At 57.2% G+C, this 21,345-nt stretch overlaps 2 protein-coding genes across 3 annotated transcripts; both read left to right on the top strand.

Moving 5' to 3' along the window:
- The first annotated feature begins 1,788 nt into the window (after positions 1 to 1,788).
- On the top strand, positions 1,789 to 15,676 carry hells (helicase, lymphoid specific). Of its 2 annotated transcripts, XM_030106018.1 has the most exons (23): positions 1,789 to 1,914; positions 3,392 to 3,501; positions 3,580 to 3,686; positions 5,104 to 5,226; positions 6,420 to 6,452; positions 6,522 to 6,555; positions 7,270 to 7,331; positions 7,418 to 7,459; positions 7,576 to 7,803; positions 7,908 to 8,090; positions 8,399 to 8,542; positions 8,608 to 8,804; positions 9,382 to 9,475; positions 9,555 to 9,716; positions 12,885 to 13,009; positions 13,274 to 13,415; positions 13,539 to 13,622; positions 14,138 to 14,257; positions 14,332 to 14,448; positions 14,528 to 14,687; positions 14,774 to 14,870; positions 14,941 to 15,017; positions 15,444 to 15,676. In XM_030106018.1, exons 1-23 carry the CDS (start codon positions 1,907 to 1,909, stop codon positions 15,530 to 15,532), a joined length of 2,538 nt encoding a protein of 845 aa, XP_029961878.1. In that variant the 5' UTR covers positions 1,789 to 1,906; the 3' UTR covers positions 15,533 to 15,676. The 2 variants fall into 2 exon arrangements, with proteins under 2 accessions (XP_029961878.1, XP_029961877.1); XM_030106017.1 differs by having other exon boundaries at positions 3,392 to 3,686.
- calhm3 (calcium homeostasis modulator 3) lies at positions 10,239 to 21,144 on the top strand. Its single transcript, XM_030106024.1, has 6 exons — positions 10,239 to 10,249; positions 10,394 to 10,398; positions 18,588 to 18,876; positions 19,595 to 19,722; positions 19,814 to 19,941; positions 20,454 to 21,144. Exons 3-6 carry the CDS (start codon positions 18,590 to 18,592, stop codon positions 20,904 to 20,906), a joined length of 996 nt encoding a protein of 331 aa, XP_029961884.1. The 5' UTR covers positions 10,239 to 10,249; positions 10,394 to 10,398; positions 18,588 to 18,589; the 3' UTR covers positions 20,907 to 21,144.
- Positions 21,145 to 21,345: the final 201 nt, after the last annotated feature.

Genomic DNA, 21,345 nt, shown 5'->3' with positions numbered 1-21,345 from the left:
GGGGGGGGGGGGGGGTACGATCCTCCAGTTCCCGCGAAACAGCAGAAAGAGCGGCTCCATGTCTCCCCTGTAGGGGTGTGCAGTGTTACGAAATGCTTGTGTTTGTACAGTAGAAGCAGTGGTTGTTGTTTTTGCAGTCACAGCTGCATTTTGTATCACTGATCGTTAGTAACTCTTAACTAGTGGTTTAGTCGGTGTTGCTTTACTTCACTTTTCCTTTTAACATGGACCATTCAACCCCCCCCTCCCCCCCCCCCATTTCACACAGTGGTTCCGTCCTGACTGGCGCGAAACGAGGGGTTCCCGCCCCATCGCAACACATCAAAGAGAAAAGCCACGCAGAGGAAGTTGAGCAGTACACGCCTTCAAAATAAAAGGATGGTGTGTTTTGTGTGGTTTTCGCGGGCCGGCTGAGGGTGGGGGGCGTGCCTGAAGCGCCGCCATCTTACTGAGGTGGAGCAGCAGCGCTTCCAGGAGGTCAGAGGCTTTCCTTCATCTTAAGGTGGAATTATTCACTGAATATTCCACTGATTTCCAAACGGTTTGATTTGTTAAAAAGGTCACACGTGTAGCTGTGACACAGGATGCTGGATGTTTTAGAAATAAAATCCAATACAATACAACTGGAAAAGATGCTGGATTTTTTGTCCCTCTTGTGGATGTTGTAATCAAACCAGAGACAGTAGAACCGCTTTTCACTGGTAAAGAGTTTATAAAGAATAAGATGAGAGAGCTGCTTGCTCAATAGTGCAATAAACCCAGACGGACAGTCTGAATCCTCCAGGTTCTTCACTGATAATACAGCTAATTGTCATTATTAACATGTTCCTGCTGCGTCCAGCTGCTACTGCAGAAATAATTGACTGGAGACCCTCTTTAGGCTGAAATACATCAAATACACGAATTGCTGAGTCCTGCTGATACATTTTGAGCTTTATTTACTCCATATTAGGTTGGGGTTTTTTTCCTGTTCAAAATTGTAAAAACTGCAGCTTTATGTTTTCCAGAGGAGGCTGACTTCAGTGGATGCTAAACCTGACCAAAAGATGATGCTTGGAAGAAGACTGGAGGAAGATCAGACTGAATCTGGATGAGAGACACTGATCCTGGACGCCATGGCCAGAACTAAATATCACCAATAAAGCAGTATTTTAGTAGTAGTTTATAGTAGTTTGTAGATATGCAGATGATTTTAATGACACAGATGTATCCGAGGCGCTCATGTTTATGGTATTTATTATGTTGAAGCTCAGAATGAATCAAAATAAAATAAAATATAATATAATCATTCATATAGAAACAGCAATATTGTGATGATTAAAACATATTAGCAAAAATAATCATAATAGTGATTATAACACTTGAATATAATATTAATATTAATTATAATAATAGTGATAATAATAGATATAACAATGTAATATAATATTGATGATGATCGGAATCATACAGTCACGATATCAACAATAAAGTACAATATACATCCTTAAACCAATTCTCTCAACAAAAAAAAATCTCAATCAGCCTGAACAGTTTATGAGTTGATTTCGTTCTGTTTATGTCTGTGTCCTCCATGCCTGATGTTTATAATAAACTAGAACAGAAATTGAAAACTGATGGATTTATGATCACTTCATGGTGGAACTTATCAATCCTGTGGAAGCGACGTCCCCCTCCAAGATGGCCGCCGGCAGGCACGGCGGCTCCATGCACAGCGGGGGACGAGGCGGCTGTCCCTGACGCCTGTGATTGTTAGCAGGCGGTGCTTTTATTCGTGCAGACGTGGAGCGGATGTTCACTCTGCTGAAGCACGTTCCGCTCTCTGTGCCTGTGAAGTTACTCTCCAGCGTGCAGCGTTTCTCTCCGGATAAATCCTCCCGTCGTCTGTTCCAGGATTCTCGGAACCATGAGCTGGTGAGTTCTCCATCCTGCCGGAGGCTGCTGGTCCTGGATGTGTTCTCCTGAGTTCGCCGTCCACAGTCTTATGGATTTGGGGCTGAGTTAGTTCCACCAGGAGCTGATGCAAACATTTTAGTGGACATTTGTAGTACATTTTAACCTACAGCCTTATGATGTGAAAACCCAGAAATCTGGATGAAGTTTATTTTCAGAGCAATTGTGAAGGATTGGAATGGATTAGGAGTGATTCTTCCTGCGATCAGATGAGGAACAACATAGATGTATAGCTGTAGAGTCAAAAACCTGTGGGGGTAGAGCGGCAGACCTGTGGGGGTAGAGCGGCAGACCTGTGGGGGTGGAGCGGCAGACCTGTAGAGCAGCAGACCTGTGTAGGTAGAGCGGCAGACCTGTGGGAGTGGAGCGGCAGACCTCTGGGGGTGGAGCGGCAGACCTGTGGGGGTAGAGCAGCAGACCTGTGGGAGTGGAGCGGCAGACCTGTGGGGGTAGAGCAGCAGACCTGTGGGGGTAGAGCAGCAGACCTGTAGGAGTGGAACGGCAGACCTGTGGGGGTAGAGCGGCAGACCTGTGGGGGTGGAGCGGCAGACCTGTGGGGGTAGAGCGGCAGACCTGTAGGAGTGGAGCAGCAGACCTGTGGGGGTGGAGCGGCAGACCTGTAGGAGTGGAGCAGCAGACCTGTGGGGGTGGAGCGGCAGACCTGTGGGGGTAGAGCGGCAGACCTGTAGGAGTGGAGCAGCAGACCTGTGGGGGTAGAGCGGCAGACCTGTAGGAGTGGAGCAGCAGACCTGTGGGGGTGGAGCGGCAGACCTGTGGGGGTAGAGCAGCAGACCTGTGGGGGTAGAGCGGCAGACCTGTAGGAGTGGAGCAGCAGACCTGTGGGGGTGGAGCGGCAGACCTGTGGGGGTAGAGCGGCAGACCTGTAGGGATAGAGCGGCAGACCTGTGGGGGTAGAGCGGCAGACCTGTAGGGATAGAGCGGCAGACCTGTGGGGGTAGAGCGGCAGACCTGTAGGGATAGAGCGGCAGACCTGTGGGGGTAGAGCAGCAGACCTGTGGGGGTAGAGCAGCAGACCTGTGGGGGTAGAGCGGCAGACCTGTGGGGGTAGAGCAGCAGACCTGTGGGGGTAGAGCGGCAGACCTGTAGAGCGGCAGACCTGTGTAGGTAGAGCGGCAGACCTGTGGGGGTAGAGCGGCAGACCTGTGGGGGTAGTGGGGGTAGAGCAGCAGACACATTGAGATGTGGGGATGGATGCGTACTGACCCTGATCCTGGAGTTGATGCGGTCAGACAGGTCACTTTTACACCACTAAGAGGCCCCCACCCTATCACCCCACCCCACCCCACCCTATCACCTACACCTCCACCCCACCCTATCACCCCACCCCACCCCACCCTATCACCTACACCTCCACCCCACCACCCCACCCCACCACACCTCCTACGCTACGGAGCCTGATTGCAATGTGTGTGTGAAGTGATGGTGTCAGTGTGAAGACAGCGAGCCGGAGTGTGTCCCCCCACTGTCCCAAACCCGACGAGTCCGAGGAGCCGCTGGGCACCGCCATGGAGACCGGCGCCAACCACGGTCTGCTCCGCTCCGTCTCCCGCGTCCCGCCGCCGCCCGGAGCTCCTCTAACCCCTGAACGCTGCGATTGTGTTGAAGAGGCGACGGCTGAGCGCTGTGAGGGGGTGATCACCCAGCAGATGGAGGAGGAGGAGCAGCAGCTGATGGAGGAGGGCGAGAGGAAGGAGAGGGAGATGATGGATCAGGTATGGTACTCAGACTGTGTGTGTGTGTGTGTGTGTGTGTGGTCAGAAAACAGCAGAAGAAAAAGGGTGTGAGAGATCTGGTCATGAAAAGTGGTCTGACCTTTGACCCTGTGCTGTATTGGTTAAAGGGGACATTGTGGAGCCAGTTTGGCTTTACAGCAGTGCTTCTCAATTATTTTCTGTTACGCCCCCCCTAGCAAGAAGAGAACAATTCGTGCCCCCCCCCCCCCACTCTCCACTGCAACTATAAATAATATCATTTGTCTATAAAACTGTTCCAGGTTCACCTCTGCAGAACATCCTTGTTAACATTAAAGAAAACAAAAAGAGAGAGATATAGTTCAACTTACAAGAGTGACTTTATTAACAGTGTTTATTAGTCTGTAAAAGATTTTAAGTGCATCGATTTGCCTGAAATTCCAAAAATAATAATACCCTTGTTTAAACTGTGAACATTCTGACAGACTTATTGCTCCATTTGCTGCTGGAAAATCAAATTAAACAAAATCAATAAATAATAACAAATTCAAATTCACTTCATCAACATTAACTCAGGAGACAATATATAAAACACTTTAACCTACAAAACAAAAACCAATAAATCAATTTGTGCTGATTTTTTTCCTTTTTTTTAATCAAAATGAGGAAACCAGGACTAAAGGCTACATGAGCAGGTTCTGCAGAGCTCAGCTTCTCAGAGGAGGTTTGATGCTGCAGCTCTCAGCTGCTGCTCAGTGACCAGCTGGGACCTGGACCTGGTCTGGGCTCTATGCACAACTCAACCACTTCCTGAGCTTCAGGAGGCTCCTTGTTTCCTGTCTTTCATGACAGGACGAGCTGATTAATGCAGGTGTGTTTGACCACTACTGTTGTGGTGACAGAGGTCAGACACACCTGCATTAATCAGCTCGTCCTGTCATCCTCCTGAAGCTCAGGAAGTGGTTGAGTTGTGCATAGAGCCCCTTCAGTGCAGCAGCAGCAGAGAATCCAGACTCACAGAGGTCAGATGCTGCTAAAGGAAGCAGAACCACAGCCCTCGGCCCTGAGTGGATCCTGCCTCTCTACTCTCAGAATTCTCTCTTGACTCACTGTCTTCGTCTCTCTCCGCCTTTCTTTTCCTCCCTGTTAAAAATGTCTTCATGTTGTCTCAGGGTTTGTTTACTGGCTTCACATCGCAGCTCGTTGCAAAAAAAAACACCTACACCGTAGAGACTCTGACAGTGAGAGCGCCACTGCCAACTGCTGGAGTGGATGTGCAATTACACTTTATTTTAGTACGGAGGAAAAAAAGCATGTTCCCCGGCATCGCACTGCGCCCCCCCAGGGGGGCGCGCCCCACAGTTTGAGAAGCACTGCTGTAGAGTGAGAATCGACCTGTCAGAAACATGAAATGTGTTTTGGTCTGATCCGGACCCAGGCCCGACAGTCCTGGGAGAGGGACTCTCAAGACCTGCGCTTCAAGAGGCTGCAGCACCTGCTGCAGAAGAGCAACATCTACTCCAAGTTCCTGCTGACCAAGATGGAGCAGCAGCAGAACGAGGTCTGGGGCCGGGGCCGGGGCCGGGGCCGGGGCCGGGGCCGGGACTGGGACCGGGGGCTGGGACTGGGACCGGGGGCTGGGACTGGGAATGGAGCCGGGGGCTGGGACTGGGACTGGAGCCGGGGCCGGGGGCTGGGACTGGGGCTGGAGCCGGGGCCGGGGGCTGGGACTAGGGCTGGGACCGGGGGCTGGGACTGGGACTGGGACCGGGGGCTGGGACTGGGGCTGGGGCCGGGGCCGGGGGCTGGAGCCGGGGCCGGGGGCTGGGACTGGGACTGGAGCCGGGGCCGGGGCCGGGACTGGGGCTGGGACTGGGACTGGAGCCGGGGCCGGGGCCGGGACTGGAGCCGGGGCCTGGGGCCGGGACTGGGACTGGAGCCGGGGCCGGGGCCGGGACTGGGGCTGGGGCTGGGACTGGGACTGGGACTGGAGCCGGGGCCGGGGGCTGGGACTGGGACTGGGGCCGGGGCCGGGGCCGGGACTGGAGCCGGGGCCTGGGGCTGGGACTGGGACTGGAGCCGGGGCCGGGGCCGGGACTGGGGCTGGGACTGGGACTGGAGCCGGGGCCGGGGGCTGGGACTGGGACTGGAGCCGGGGCCGGGGGCTGGGACTGGGGCTGGGACCAGGGGCTGGGACTGGGACTGGGGCTGGGGCCGGGACTGGAGCCGGGGCCGGGGCCGGGGCCGGGACTGGGGCTGGGACTGGGACTGGAGCCGGGCCGGGGGCTGGGACGGGGACTGGAGCCGGGGCCGGGGCCGGGACTGGAGCCGGGGCCTGGGGCTGGGACTGGGACTGGGACTGGAGCCGGGGCCGGGGCCGGGACTGGGGCTGGGACTGGAGCCGGGGCCGGGGCCGGGGCCGGGACTGGAGCCGGGGCCTGGGGCTGGGACTGGGACTGGAGCCGGGGCCGGGGGCTGGGACTGGGACTGGAGCCGGGGCCGGGGGCTGGGACTGGGACTGGAGCCGGGGCCGGGGCCGGGACTGGGGCTGGAACTGGGACTGGAGCCGGGACCGGGGCTGGGGCCGCGGGCTGGGACTGGGACCGGGGGCCGGTGCTGGGACTGGGACCAGGGGCAGGGCTGGGGGAGGGGCTGGGTCTGGGGCTGGGTCAGGGTTTGGAGCTGGGACTGGGGCTAGGTCTAGGTCTGGGTCTGGGCTGTTGGACCAGCGCTCATGATGTGTCACACTTGCAGGAAAAAGAGAGGAAGGACAAAGTGGAGAAGAAGGTGAGGCTGGTCTGAAGCTGGGCTCGTCTGTAAACCTCCACCTGCCTCAACGGCTGCTTCTCTCTGTAGATGCTGAACTCCAAGAGTCCAGAGCCTGAGAAAGGTCAGTGCACACACACACACACACACACACACACACACACACACACACACACACACACACACACACACACTGTAAATTCCTCTGTGACCTGACTGGAACAGGACATTGAATCAACTTTCTTTAAATTCCTGTAAATCCTGAAAGTTCCTCAAGCCAGTCCGTCAGAACGTCCGGACGACAACTGAATCCGGTTCTTTAGAATAATGAGTCACGTCCATGTTTGGCTTTGGGTTTAGGGTTCAGGTCAGGGTTTGGGTTTAGAGTTAGGGGTTAGGGGTTAGGGGTTAGGGGTTGAGGGTTGAGGGTTGGGGTTAGGGGTTTGGGGGTTAGGGGTTGAGGGTTGAGGGTTAGGAGTTGAGGGTTAGGAGTTGAGGGTTAGGAGTTGAGGGTTAGGAGTTGAGGCTTGGGGGTTGGGGGTTTTGGGGTTGAGGCTTGGGGGTTGGGGGTTTTGGGGTTGAGGCTTGGGGGTTGGGGGTTGAGGCTTGGGGGTTGAGGGTTTTGGGGTTGAGGCTTGGGGGTTGGGGGTTGAGGCTTGGGGGTTGAGGGTTGAGGTTTGGGGGTTGAGGGTTGGGGTTTGGGGGTTGAGGGTTGAGGTTTGGGGGTTGAGGGTTGAGGTTTGGGGGTTGAGGGTTGGGGCTCGGGGCTCCAGGCTGCTCAGTGCTGCCACAGCTCCCTCCGTCTGGAGTGCTGTGCTCAGCGGGTTGGACCCTGCAGGGAAAAAGAAGAGGAGGAGGAAGGAGGACGACTACAGAATCGCTGACGTGATGTCGAAGGAGGTGAGTCTGACTCCAGCCTCAGCCCGTCGCTCCAGGTTTCCTGTCTGCTGATTGGCTCACGTTGGTCCTGTCTGTCCGTCTCCCAGGAGATCATCTCACACGCCAAGAAGGCCAAAGTGGATCCAGAGGTAAGGACTCCCAGTGTCTGTAGACTTCCTGGTTCCCAGGTTGAGTGGCAGCAGGATCTGCTCGTGGGAACAGCGCCCCCCTGTGGAGAACAACACACTGATGATGTGATCTTCAGGAGGAGGCGACGGCCAACAGGAAGCTGGAGGCCGAGGAGATCGAGAAGATGAGCGACTCCAACCAAGACATCAAGAAGCGGATGTCGCAGACGATCCGGGACAACGCCAAGCAGCTGCTGGACCCCTGCAGGACGGTGGACGGACAGCCGGTCCCCGCCCAGCAGCCGCTGCTCTTCACCGGGGGGGTGATGAGGTGGTACCAGATCGAAGGCATCGAGTGGCTCCGGGTGAGCAGCTCCGCCCGGGCCGCCGCGGCCCGGGGAAAACCCCGCCGGGACCCCGTCCCGGTCCGGACCTGCGGTCTGACCGGGGACTGCCGCCGTCTTCTCAGATGCTGTGGGAGAACGGGATCAACGGGATCCTGGCCGACGAGATGGGCCTGGGGAAGACCATCCAGTGCATCGCCCACATCGCCATGATGATCCAGAAGAAGGTGACCGGACCCTTCCTGGTGGTGGCCCCCCTCTCCACCCTCAGCAACTGGATGAAGGAGTTCAAGCGCTTCACCCCTGAGGTGAGGGGACGGGCTGGGGGGGAGGCGGGGGGTCCAGGAGAGACCACCAGGCTTCATCTCTGTCCCAGCTCAGGAGGACGACTCCTCACTGGGGTCGGTGTGAGGGACCACATGTTTTCATGTCTGCCCCGCCCCCTGGTCTCTGGAGGAGGACGGAACCTGCCTCACGTGGTCAGGAACAGGAACGGTGACTTCAACGCTGTGACTCCCGTCACTGGTCCAGAAGCACAGGGTTCATTTCATGTTCTACAAGAGTGTGTGTGTGTGTGTGTGTGTGTGTGTGTGTGTATGTGTGTGTGTGTGTCCAGGTGTCGGTGCTGCTGTACCACGGTCCTCAGCCGGAGCGGGCCAAGCTGCTGCAGCAGGTCCGCAGACCTCAGGGGAGCCTCGGCATGTTCCCTGTGGTGCTCACCTCCTTCGAGATCGCCATGATTGACCGCAAGTTCCTCCAGGTGTGTGTGTGTGTGTGTGGGCTCTGCGGGGGTCCTGCTCTGAATGACCCAGGGTTCTTGTGCAGCGCCACCAGTGGAAGTACCTGATCGTGGACGAAGGCCACCGGATCAAGAACCTGAACTGCCGCCTGGTGCGCGAGCTGAAGACGCTTCCCACCGACAACAAGCTGCTGCTGACCGGCACGCCGCTGCAGAACAACCTGGCCGAGCTCTGGTCCCTGCTCAACTTCCTGCTGCCCGAGGTCTTCGACGACCTCAAGAGGTGCGTCTGACTCCCCCGGAGGGGTCATGGTCTGAGTCCAATGGAGGGAGGGGTCACAGTCCGGAGGGGTCACGGCCTGACTCCCCCGGAGGGGTCACGGTCTGACTCCCCCGGAGGGGTCACGGTCTGACTCCCCCGGAGGGGTCACAGTCTGGAGGGGTCACGGCCTGACTCCCCCGGAGGGGTCACAGTCTGGAGGGGTCACGGCCTGACTCCCCCAAAGGGGTCACAGTCTGACTCCCCCGGAGGGGTCACAGTCTGGAGGGGTCTCGGTCAGGGTCACTGCTAGCTAGCTGGACTGGACCTGGACCTGGACCTGCAGCCTGAGTCCCTGGTTTTGACAGAATAAAGGTTTTTTCTGAGACCTGCTGGAACGGCTCTGATTTAACGGGACTATGAGGGACTGGCTTTCATTGGCGCCAGAGCCCTCTAGTGGTCATAGAGTGCTACTGCCATAGAAAAAGATGACTGGTCTCGGGTGTGTGACCGGTGACCTGGCGGTTAGATTCCCGGTCGCAGGTGCAGAGAACGCCGTGACCCGGTTCTCTCTGACGTCTTTGCTCCTCCTGCCGCTCAGCTTCGAGTCCTGGTTCGACATCGACTCCCTGGGGGAACCCGACAGCGTGGTGGTGGCCGAGCGGGAGCAGAACATCCTCAGCATGCTGCACCAGGTGAGAGCTCCGCCCTCCGCCCTCTCCGCCCTCCCCGCCGGCCCCCCACGGAGGCGTGAAGAGCTCCCCTGCCTTTCAGATCCTGACTCCGTTCCTGCTCCGGAGGCTGAAGAGCGACGTGGCGCTGGAGGTTCCTCCCAAGAAGGAGATCATCGTGTACGCCCCTCTGACCGCCAAGCAGGAGGCGCTCTACACCGCCGTGGTCAACAAGACCATCGCCAAGATGCTGGGCCAGGACAAGGTACCGCGAGGGAAGGCTCAGTGGACTGACAGTCCCAGCACTTCAGTCTTACTTCAGTCACAATAACCAGGACGGTCTCCGTCTCTTTAGTAATGTAACTCTATTTAACCAATCAATATAGTCAATAATTTCATCGTCTAGTATAGACAAAACCACATTTTTATTTTATTCATTTTATTTTATTCATACTCATTTTTACCTTCTAAACTCCAGAACACACCGTTCCAAACATGGAAGATGCTCTGGTTAACGTATTAGTTTACCAGCCAAGCCTGGAGGTACACAGACACACACACACACACACACACACACACACACACACACACACACACACACACACACACACACACACACACACACAAACATTTAAATGAAATAAAGAAGTAAAATAGCATCACGACTGACAGGAAAATATGAATATATTCAAGTTTAAGTGTAATGAAGTGGGTGAATGTGATTGACTGCACTGATGTGAAGGTAAAGTGAGGAGAACAAACCAGCGCTGAGACTGGCGGCCTCCAGCAGCACTTCCTGTTTATCACCTGGAACCTCCGGGGGTCTGCTGGTAGAACGGGCCGCAGCACCGGAGAACACAAACGCCTGCCACTGTCGGAACACAAGACCCTCATGAGTCAAACTGGGCGGAGCCACCCTGGTCCTTCCTGCAGCGACAGCAGCTGAGGTCATGTGACCAAAGAGGCCGAGATCAGACTGACGGGGTCAGACTGGAGGTCAGCTCTCAGCTCCTCGGGGGGGGACGAGGTTCTCCTGAGTCCTTTCAGTGTCTGGATGTTCAGGACTGTCTTGGTTGCCTCGTCTCTGTAACGTGGCGTGGCGGTCGGGGGCGGTGCCTCTGGTCTGGCAGACCGGGGACCGGAGGGTGTGCTCCAACTATAGGGGGGTCACACTCCTCAGCCTCCCTGGGAAAGTCTACTCCAGGGTCCTGGAGAGGAGGATCCGACCGATAGTGGAACCTCGGATCCAGGGGGAACAATGCAGTTTTCGTCCTGGTCGTGGAACCCTGGACCAGCTCTAGACCCTCCATAGGGGCTCCAGGGCTCGTGTGAGTTCGCCCAACCAGTCCACATGGGTTCTGTGGATTTAGAGAAGGCGTTGGACCGCGTCCCTCATGGTGTCTTGTGGGGGTGCTCCAGGAATACGAAGTCCGGGCCCCTTGTTCAGGGTTGTCTGGTCTCTGCAGGACCGGAGTAGGAGTCTGGTCCACATTGCCAGCAGTAAGTCGGACCTGTTCCCGGTGCATGTTGGACTCCAGCAGGGCTGCCCCGTGTCACCGGTTCTGTTCAGAATCTTTATGGACAGAATTTCTGGGTGCAGCCAGGGGCCGGAGGGGGTCCGGTTCAGGAACCAGGGGCCGGAGAGGGTCCGGTTCAGGGACCAGGGGCCGGAGAGGGTCCGGTTCAGGGACCAGGGGCCGGAGAGGGTCCGGTTCAGGGACCAGGGGCCGGAGAGGGTCCGGTTCAGGGACCAGGGGCCGGAGAGGGTCTGGTTCAGGGACCAGGGGCCAGAGATTGTCTGGTTCAGGGACCAGGGGCCAGAGAGGGTCTAGTTCAGGGACCAGGGGCTGGAGGGGGTCCAGTTTGGGGACCAGGGGCCGGAGAGGGTCCAGTTCAGGGACCAGGGGCCAGAGAGGGTGTAGTTCAGGGACCAGGGGCTGGAGGGGGTCCAGTTTGGGGACCAGGAGCTGGAGGGGGTCCGGTTCAGGGACCACAGGATTTCATCTCTGCTTTTTGCAGATGATGTTGTCCTGTTGGCTTCATCGAACCCGGACCATCATGCACTGGGGCAGTTGGCAGCCGAGTGTGAAGCGACAGGGATGAGGATCAGCACCTCCAAATCCGAGGTCCTGGTCCTGGACCGGAACAAGGTATCCTGCCCTCTCCAGGTCGGTGGAGAGACTCTGGCCCAAGTGGAGGAGTTTCAGTATCTTGGGGTCTTGATCACAGTGGGGGACGGATGGAGGTGAGACTGACAGGCGGATCGGTGCAGCGGCTGCAGTGATCAGTCGTATCGGTCCGTTGTGGTGAAGAAGGAGCTGAGCCGAAAGGAGAAGCTCTGGATTTACCGGTCAGTCTACGTTCCCACCCTCACCTCTGGTCCTGAGTCTGGGTCAGGACCGAAAGGACAAGATCCCGATAACAAGCGGCTGAAACGAGCTTCCTCCGTAGGGGGGCTGGACTCCCTTAGAGACAGGGGGAGGAGCTACGTCAGCAGGGAGGAGCTACGTCACCAGGGGAGGAGCTCTGTCAGCAGGGGGAGGAGCTCTGTCAGCAGGGGGAGGAGCTCTGTCAGCAGGGGGAGGAGCTACGTCAGCAGGGAGGAGCTCTGTTAGCAGGGGGAGGAGCTCTGTCAGCAGGGGAGGAGCTCTGTCAGCAGGGGGAGGAGCTCTGTCAGCAGGGGGAGGAGCTCTGTCAGCAGGGGGAGGAGCTCTGTCACCAGGGGGAGGAGCTCTGTCAGCAGGGGGAGGAGCTCTGTCAGCAGGGGAGGAGCTCTGTTAGCAGGGGGAGGAGCTCTGTCAGCAGGGGGAGGAGCTCTGTCAGCAGGGGAGGAGCTCTGTCAGCAGGGGGAGGAGCTCTGTTAGCAGGGGGAGGAGCTATGTCAGCAGGGGGAGGAGCTCTGTCAGCAGGGGAGGAGCTGGGAGTCGAGCCGCTACTCCTCCACATGGAGAGGACCAGCTGAGGAGGCTCAGCTCCTCTTTAGGATGGATCCTCCTGGGGAGGACTTCTGGACATGTCCCACAGGGAGGAGGACCTGCGGGAGACCAGGACACTGTGGAGGGACTGTGTCTCTGGACTGGACTGGGAATGCCTCAGGATCCTCCAGGAAGAGCTGGAGGAAGAGTCAGGGGGACAGGAGGTCTTGGGGGGGACAGGAGGTCTTGGGGGGCACAGGAGGTCTTGGGGGGGACAGGAGGTCTTGGGGGGGACAGGAGGTCTTGGGGGGGACAAGGAGTCTGGGGGACAGGAGGTCTTGGGGACAAGGAGTCTGGGGGACAGGAGGTCAGGGTGTCTCTGCTGAGACTGCTGTCCCTGCAGTATTTGAAAATGGATGAATCGACGGAAATCAACACTACTGGTCTCCACCCGGGTCCTCAGCTACGTCCTTTTAATGTGTGTGTGTGTGTGTGTGTGTGTGTGTGTGTGTGTGTAGAAGGAGGAGGTGGTGGTGCTGTCCCCCCACGGCAGGCCGAAGCGCCGCAGTCGCCGGGTGGTGGACTACAGCGAGCTGGACCTGGAGGAGTACCTGGACAGAGTCAGCCGAGAGACGGACCAGAGGTCTCTCACACACACACACTGCAACACACACTGTGACACACACACTGCAACACACACCACACACTGCGACACACACACTGTGTCTCACACACTCGGTCTCTCTCTGGTCCCTCTGCTGAAAATCATTGACATGTTGAACAATAGTCCCTGCTCTGTCCCCTCAGCCCCCCCCGTCCTGACTGTCCCCTGTCCCCGCAGCCCCCCCGTCCTGACTGTCCCCTGTCCCCGCAGCCCCCCCGTCCTGACTGTCCCCTGTCCCCGCAGCCCCCCCGTCCTGGACCTGTGCAGCCCGCTGGACGCTCAGATCACCCTGAAGCTGAAGAACATCATCATGCTGCTGAAGCGCTGCTGCAACCACCCCTACCTGGTGGAGTACCCCCTGGACCCCGCCACGCAGGAGTTCAAGGTCTCTCTCTCTCACACACACACACACACACACACACACACACACACACACACACACACACACCATCAGCTGGAGGCGTGCTGACTGACCCGGTCCCGGTCCTGGTCCCGGGTGTGTGTGCAGATTGATGAGCAGCTGGTGAAGGTCTCGGGGAAGTTCCTGATCCTGGACAGACTGCTCCCCGTCCTGAAGGAGCGAGGACACAAGGTGAGACGGGGTCCCCGCCAGCAGGGGGCCACCCCTCCACCCCTCCATCATCGCTGGTCCCTGTTCCGCTGGGTCCCGGGCCGGTCCCGGGCCGGTCCCTGTTCCGCTGGGTCCCGGGCCGGTCCCGGGCCGGTCCCTGTTCCGCTGGGTCCCGGGCCGGTCCCTGTTCCGCTGGGTCCCGGGCCGGTCCCGGGCCGGTCCCTGTTCCGCTGGGTCCCGGGCCGGTCCCTGTTCCGCTGGGTCCCGGGCCGGTCCCGGGCCGGTCCCGGGCCGGTCCCTGTTCCGCTGGGTCCCGGGCCGGTCCCTGTTCCGCTGGGTCCCGGGCCGGTCCCTGTTCCGGTCCAGACTGTCCGTTCCAGGTGGATCCAGACAAACTTCCCTTCATCCAGTTTATCAACTGAACCACAAAGTCAGGCTGTACCTACACCGGGAACACAGGCGGACAGGCTGTAGCTGGAACCTGGAGAAGGTAAATGAACTGTGCGTGTGCGTGTGTGTGTGCGTGCGCGCTCCAGGTGCTGATCTTCAGCCAGATGACGTCCATCCTGGACCTGCTGGTGGACTACTGCTTCCTGAGGAGCTTCCAGTACAGCCGGCTGGACGGCAGCATGTCCTACACTGACAGAGACCACAACGTGAGAGACACACGCGCACACACACACACACACCCCTCTGCTGTTCTCACAGCTAGTCCCCCCCCCCCCCCCAGATGACCAGGTTCTCGTCGGACCCGGAGGTCTTCCTCTTCCTGCTGAGCACCAGGGCGGGGGGGCTGGGCATCAACCTGACGGCCGCCGACACCGTCATCATCTTCGACAGCGACTGGGTGAGTGTGGGGGGTCGGCGGGGGGAAGGGCTGGGGGTGTCTGCCGTCCAGGTGGACTGACGCTTCACGTCCCCCTCAGAACCCTCAGGCGGACCTGCAGGCCCAGGACCGCTGCCACCGCATCGGGCAGACCAGGCCTGTGGTGGTCTACAGACTGGTCACCGCCAACACCATCGACCAGAAGATCCTGGAGAGGGCGTCGGCCAAAAGGAAGCTGGAGCAGATGGTCATCCACAAGAGTGAGCGCCCACCCGCCCCCCCCAGGCACCCCCCCCCCCCCCCCAGACACCCCCCACCCTGCTCAGCACCTCCTGCTTTCTTCCAGATAAGTTCAAAGGCGGGAAGGCGGCGCTGAACCAGGGGCGGAGCTGCATCGACCTGGACGAGCTGAAGGAGCTGCTGGAGGCCAGAGGAGCCGAGAGGTGGGCGGAGCTCTGGAGGGTGGAGGGTGGAGGTCACAGGTCATCTGCTTCATCTGCTGCTGTCTTCCAGAGAGGTGAAGTCCAGCAGGGGGAAGGTGATCAGCGACAAAGACCTGGAGCTCCTCCTGGACCGCTCCGACTTGCTGGGTCAGTGCACCGCCAGGGTCAAGGGTCATCGTTTCTGACACGGCCTGCTCCACCCACATGAAGCACCGCTGTAACCTGCTCCACCCGCAGGAAGCCCCTCCCCCCTCCTGCAGGAAGCCCCTCCCCCTCAGTGTCAGGTGTAGCCTGCTCCCCCCTCCTGCAGGAAGCCCCTCCCCCTCAGTGTCAGGTGTAGCCTGCTCCACCCACAGGAAGCCCCTCCCCCCTCCCGCAGGAAGCCCCTCCCCCTCAGCGTCGGGTCTGGTTTTGGTTCCTCCTCCTGATGGGTTGAAGCTGTTTTGGTTCTTTTCTGTGTGGGTGGATCCAGGATGCTGGCTGTGCTGCAGGGGAATCGAACCGGTGCTCCGTTTGTGGTGAGGTGAGAGCGCTGTGGCGGGATGACGAGCTCAAGTGGATGTTTGTTTCCAGATAAGGAGAAGAGCGGCGTGACGAAGGAGAAGGTGGGGGTGTTCAGGGTGCTGGACGCCTCGGAGTCTGCAGACATCTCGCTGACCTGACGGAGCCGCCGGACCGCCGCCGTCTCCCACCGCCATGTTCCTGCTGTCGTCATGGAGACGAGCGGAGGAACCGTCCATCCTCTGTCCTCGTTGAAATGAGCGCACTTTTCTGTCTTTCAAAGTTTAATAAAACTTTCATTTTTACACCAACGCAGCGAGGCTTTGATGACACGCACACACACGCGCACGCACACACACACACACACACACACACACACACTCAACAGTTGTAGTTACTCAAACCAAAGTGTGTGACTCTGTATTGCAAAATATGCAAAGAATTGCTGGGTTCAGAATATTGTAATATACTGGAGAATACAAAATGTTTAACCTCATATCTGGGGAATATATACATATATATATATATATTCATATATGATAAATGTGCTGGTATGGCCCATTATTCTGCAGTATATTTGTTTGATTCGGGCAGCAGGCTGATCTCTGAGCTGCAGGAGGCTTGATCAGACGGTCAGGCTGCTGGAGCAACGCCTCCCACAGCAGAGCACAGGCTTTTATTTTGGAAGGAAGCTGGTGTGGAAACACAAGAAACTTCTTCATCGCAGCAGTCCTGACACCGTGGTTCTGTGGAGACCATGGAGAACCCGCAGTGTGTAGATCCTGCAGGCTGTCGGATCAGTCCGGTCCTGGGGAGTCTGTCTGGAACCAGCGCTGGTCAGAACAGACCTCCTGCTGTCTGAATGGAACAGCTTCAGGATCCTGGAAAGTCTGATAAGAACTGAAACTGAAGATATAAGACGAACCTGGTTCCATCCTCCAGCTCACTGTGTCCAGAGTCACCGTCCTCCAGGGTTACAGCTGCCACAGGGAGGGGCTTACGCCGCTGTCAGGACCCGTAGGGAGGGGCTTACGCCGCTGTCAGGACCCGTAGGGAGGGGCTTACAGTACTGTCAGGACCCGTAGGGAGGGGTTGACGGTACTGTCAGGACCCGTAGGGAGGGGTTTACGGTACTGTCAGGACCCATAGGGAGGGGTTTACAGTACTGTCAGGACCCGTAGGGAGGGGTTGACGGTACTGTCAGGACCCGTAGGGAGGGGTTTACGGTACTGTCAGGACCCGTAGGGAGGGGTTTACGCCATTGTCAGGACCCGTAGGGAGGGGTTGACGGTACTGTCAGGACCCGTAGGGAGGGGTTGACGGTACTGTCAGGACCCGTAGGGAGGGGTTTACAGTACTGTCAGGACCCGTAGGGAGGGGTTTACAGTACTGTCAGGACCCGTAGGGAGGGGTTTACAGTACTGTCAGGACCCGTAGGGAGGGGTTGACGGTACTGTCAGGACCCGTAGGGAGGGGTTGACCGTGCTGTCAGGACCCGTAGGGAGGGGTTTACAGTACTGTCAGGACCCGTAGGGAGGGGTTTACAGTACTGTCAGGACCCGTAGGGAGGGGTTTACAGTACTGTCAGGACCCGTAGGGAGGGGTTGACGGTACTGTCAGGACCCGTAGGGAGGGGTTGACCGTGCTGTCAGGACCCGTAGGGAGGGGTTTACAGTACTGTCAGGACCCGTAGGGAGGGGTTTACAGTACTGTCAGGACCCGTAGGGAGGGGTTTACAGTACTGTCAGGACCCGTAGGGAGGGGTTTACAGTACTGTCAGGACCCGTAGGGAGGGGTTGACCGTGCTGTCAGGACCCGTAGGGAGGGGTTTACAGTACTGTCAGGACCCGTAGGGAGGGGTTGACGGTACTGTGAGGACCCGTAGGGAGGGGTTGACGGTACTGTCAGGACCCGTAGGGAGGGGTTGACGGTACTGTCAGGACCCGTAGGGAGGGGTTGACGGTACTGTCAGGACCCGTAGGGAGGGGTTGACGGTACTGTCAGGACCCGTAGGGAGGGGTTTACAGTACTGTCAGGACCCGTAGGGAGGGGTTGACGGTACTGTGAGGACCCGTAGGGAGGGGTTGACGGTACTGTCAGGACCCGTAGGGAGGGGTTGACGGTACTGTCAGGACCCGTAGGGAGGGGTTGACGGTACTGTCAGGACCCGTAGGGAGGGGTTGACGGTACTGTCAGGACCAGTGTAGTTTTCTTCAACGATGACAACAACAAAAATATTTTGTCAATGCCCCTTTTTTCCAAGACTAAAATGAGACATGGCGAGCTAAAAATTTCTCTTTAAAGATAGAAATGTGACGAGACGTATCTGTTATTTCTGTTAACGAGACGAGACAAGACGAAAATGTCAGTAATTTGACTATCAAAATAAATTATAACAAATGCGCTTTCCCCAGCTTGTTCACACAAATGGGCTGCTTTACTCTGAAAATATCATCAATTCACGAGCTGCTCACTGTTCTTGTTTGACCACGCCCATCAGCAGACCTACTGCACGCACCAGCACCAACACCAGCATGAAACAGCTGTGGCACAGGGGCTCGGCGGGAGGAGAAGACGCAGTGATTTATAGATGAACTTTAATCATAATCCAGCAGAATGTCTAGTCGTGGGAGATGGAGGGATCTAATCCAACTGCAAGAGGAGCCCACCATTGATTAGTGATTTTTTTCCCAAGTACCTAATAAATCTTTACTTTTTCTTTCTTACTTTTGTCTTTCTTTTTAAATAACTCAGGTTTTGTCTTATTTTGAAGAAGTGTATTTTCACTTTTGTTTAAAATTTGTATAAAGAAAATTCAGGTAAGGAATACTTACAAAGTTTATGAAACTTAAGTTCTGTTTTGAAGACTTCCAAGTGTTTCATACCATCAAGAACCCAAGGAATTAATGTTGTTTATTTCAGTTGTTTTATTGGTAGTATTTTCCTAATAACCATTGGTTTTATCGCTCCTCCAAAGTAATAACAGGCAGTTACTCTGACCAGTTCAAAACAATGACATAGAAACATCACAGACCCTGCTCTTTTACAGGTCTGCTTTGAAGACCAGTTCCAGTCAGGAGTCTTTGTTCTGCCTGAACCTTTGCAGTGAGTGTGTGTGGCTTTAACAGCGGGGCGGGGTGTGTCCGCGCTCTCACACCTGTTCAGGTGTGTTCCTGCACTCCCCTGACTGACGGACGGAGCCGCTGGTCCCCGGAGCCATGGAGCGCCTGAAGCTGGTCCTGCAGTACTTCCAGTCCAACTCGGAGTCCATCTCCAACGGGATCTGCATCGTCCTGGCCCTGGTCAGCGTCAAGCTCTACACCAGCTTCGACTTCAACTGCCCCTGCCTGCCGCAGTACAACAAGCTCTACTCGCTGGGCGTCATGGTCGTCCCGCCCATCATCCTCTTCTTCCTGGGGGTCCTGGTCAACCGGCACACGGGCGTCATGATGGACGAGTGGATGAGGCCGACCGGAAACAGGTCCAAGAACCCTGCGGTGGTGAAGTGAGTCGGGCCAGAGGAAGCCATCTTTGTTTCATCCTTCCTAGATGAGTGTGAAGGTCCAGTTTGATCAGAGGGAACCAGGACTCTCCTCAGACCAGAGGATCTGGGAGTCACCGGGTCTCCTCAGACCAGAGGTTCTGGGAGTCACCGGGTCTCCTCAGACCAGAGGTTCTGGGAGTCACCGGGTCTCCTCAGACCAGAGGATCTGGGAGTCACCGGGTCTCCTCAGACCAGAGGTTCTGGGAGTCACCGGGTCTCCTCAGACCAGAGGTTCTGGGAGTCACCGGGTCTCCTCAGACCAGAGGATCTGGGAGTCACCGGGTCTCCTCAGACCAGAGGATCTGGGAGTCACCGGGTCTCCTCAGACCAGAGGTTCTGGGTGCATTTTTTTGGATCTGATGTAGTTTGAGTCTAGGAAGCAGCCGTAGCCTGAATGTTTGACCTCTGACCCCTTCATGGTTCTAGAATGCAAACTGCTTCTGTCTCTGAACCATCTGGAACACAGAGCTGAGCAGGGAAGACATGACTGGACGGAGACATGAGGGAGTCCAGTGGACACTGTCCACACTGCAGGAGCGTCTTCAGTCAGAAAGGCTGCCGATGGGCTGTGTGTTGTCGAGCTGTGTTTTCTCGTGTTGTGTTTTGTCATGTGGTGTTTTGTCGACCTGTGCTGCGTCATGCCGTGTGAAGCTGAAGGTGAAGGTGTGTGTTTCTCCAGGTATCTCTTCTCAGCCATGATCCAGCGGGCCCTGCTGGCCCCCATGGTCTGGATCCTGGTCACTCTGCTGGACGGCAAGATCTTCATCTGCGCCTTCAGCATGAGTGTGGACCCTGCTCTCTTCTCAGGTACACACACACACACACACACACACACACACACACACACACACACACACACACACACACCCCTCCCTGTCTGAGGCGCTCTGTGCTGCAGGCCTGCCGAACAGCACGGGGCTGGACGTGGTCCGGGTCATGGCCAAGGTGCCCTGTAAGGAGGACGTCATCTTCAGGAACAGCTCCTTTCGCAAAGCGGTGTCGCGATACGTCCGCTGCTACTCCCAGGTGAGCTCCGCCGGCCCGTCCTCCCCTGAAGGCCTCGGGCGGCGGTCTGCTCCGTCAGGAGCTGGACTCATCCTTGGTGGTTCGCCGTTTGACACGAGTTGTTGTTCTTGCGGGACCACAGCTTTGGAACCGTCTCCCTCTGAACATCAGGTCTGCCCCCTCAATCGAAATTTTTAAATCACAGCTTAAACCTTTTCACATCGGCCTTCAACACGACCTGAACCAGACAGTGTGCCTTATATTTTTAAATAGTTTTCTTTTTCTTTCTTTCCTTCTTGTATGCTATATTTTAATGCTTGTTTAAAATTTGTGCAGCACTTTGGGCAGTGGCTACTGTGTTTTGAATGTGCTATATAAATAAATTTGACCTTTGACCTTGCTGCGCTCTGGAGCGTTCGGTTCCGGCTCGGTTCCTCCTCTTGGAGTGGCCTCCAGCTGCTGACCCTGGGGGTTCCTCCTTCAGTGGGTTTGGCTCCCGGGCTGTGCCCTGACGCCCTGCTGTCTCGCTGCAGGCCGTGGGCTGGTCCATCCTGCTGCTCCTCATCGCGCTGGGAGCGCTGGCCCGCCTCGTCAAGCCCTGCTTCGACGACCACGCCACCTTCCTGCAGACCCGCTACTGGAGCAACTACCTGGACGTGGAGCAGAAGCTGTTCGACGAGACCTGCGTCCTGCACGCCCGGGACTTCGCCAGGAAGTGCGTGGTGCAGTTCTTCGAGGACGTGACGGAGGACGCCGTCCTCCGCCTGCCCCACCCCCCCTTCATCGGCAGCGGCAGTGAGGAGTGGGAGCGGGACGGGGAGGAGGAGCGGCTCCACGGCGTGACCCGGCAGGACCAGGTGGACCGGCTGCTCAACCGGTGGTTCCACGACAAGCCCGAGCTGGACGTGACCCGGGTGGCTCACAGACCCCGGCCCTGCGTGACCTGGGAGGACCGGCAGGGCCGCACGCTGTACTCCGACGTGTAGGACGCCGTCCTCACGGACAGGAAGCCGGAGGGTCAGGTCAGATAACGGCAGCACCGCCCACAGCTCCGCCTCCTCGACAGCACCGCCCACCCTCAGTCTGCACAGCGGGGCCAAACCTGTGGTCCCAGGGCCCAGACTAGCTCCACAGAGGTTCCACCAGGTCCACATGGAGACGGAGGGAGCCAGGCAGGACAGGCCAGGGTGTGTGTGTGTGTGTGTGTGTGTGTGTGTGTGTGTGTACTCGTATTTCTATCCTTGTGGGGGCCAAATGTCCCCACAAGGATAGGAAAACCTGCACGATGTGCCTTGTGGGACCATCTTCCGGTCCTAATGAGGGAAACAGTGTTTTTGACCATGTTGTTGTTACTGAAAAAAGTCAAAGGTCAAAACATTTCTTTAGGGTTCGGCTGTGTTGTGGTCTGGGTTAGGGTCAGGGTCA

This window comes from Salarias fasciatus, chromosome 13 (assembly GCF_902148845.1).
Source record: "Salarias fasciatus chromosome 13, fSalaFa1.1, whole genome shotgun sequence".
NCBI classification, from domain to species: Eukaryota; Metazoa; Chordata; class Actinopteri; order Blenniiformes; family Blenniidae; genus Salarias; species Salarias fasciatus.
Note: the sequence above shows the minus strand (reverse complement) of the source record. Positions and strands in the feature narration are given on the sequence as shown.

Coding starts and splice junctions, on each gene's coding strand:
- calhm3 (XM_030106024.1), top strand. CDS start 18,590: ATGGAGCGCCTGAAGCTGGTCCTGCAGTACTTCCAGTCCAACTCGGAG. Junction 18,877..19,594: donor AAGAACCCTGCGGTGGTGAA/GTGAGTCGGGCC, acceptor GTGTTTCTCCAG/GTATCTCTTCTCAGCCATGA. Junction 19,723..19,813: donor GGACCCTGCTCTCTTCTCAG/GTACACACACAC, acceptor TCTGTGCTGCAG/GCCTGCCGAACAGCACGGGG.
- hells (XM_030106017.1), top strand. Junction 13,010..13,273: donor AGCCGAGAGACGGACCAGAG/GTCTCTCACACA, acceptor CTGTCCCCGCAG/CCCCCCCGTCCTGGACCTGT. Junction 13,416..13,538: donor CCGCCACGCAGGAGTTCAAG/GTCTCTCTCTCT, acceptor GTGTGTGTGCAG/ATTGATGAGCAGCTGGTGAA.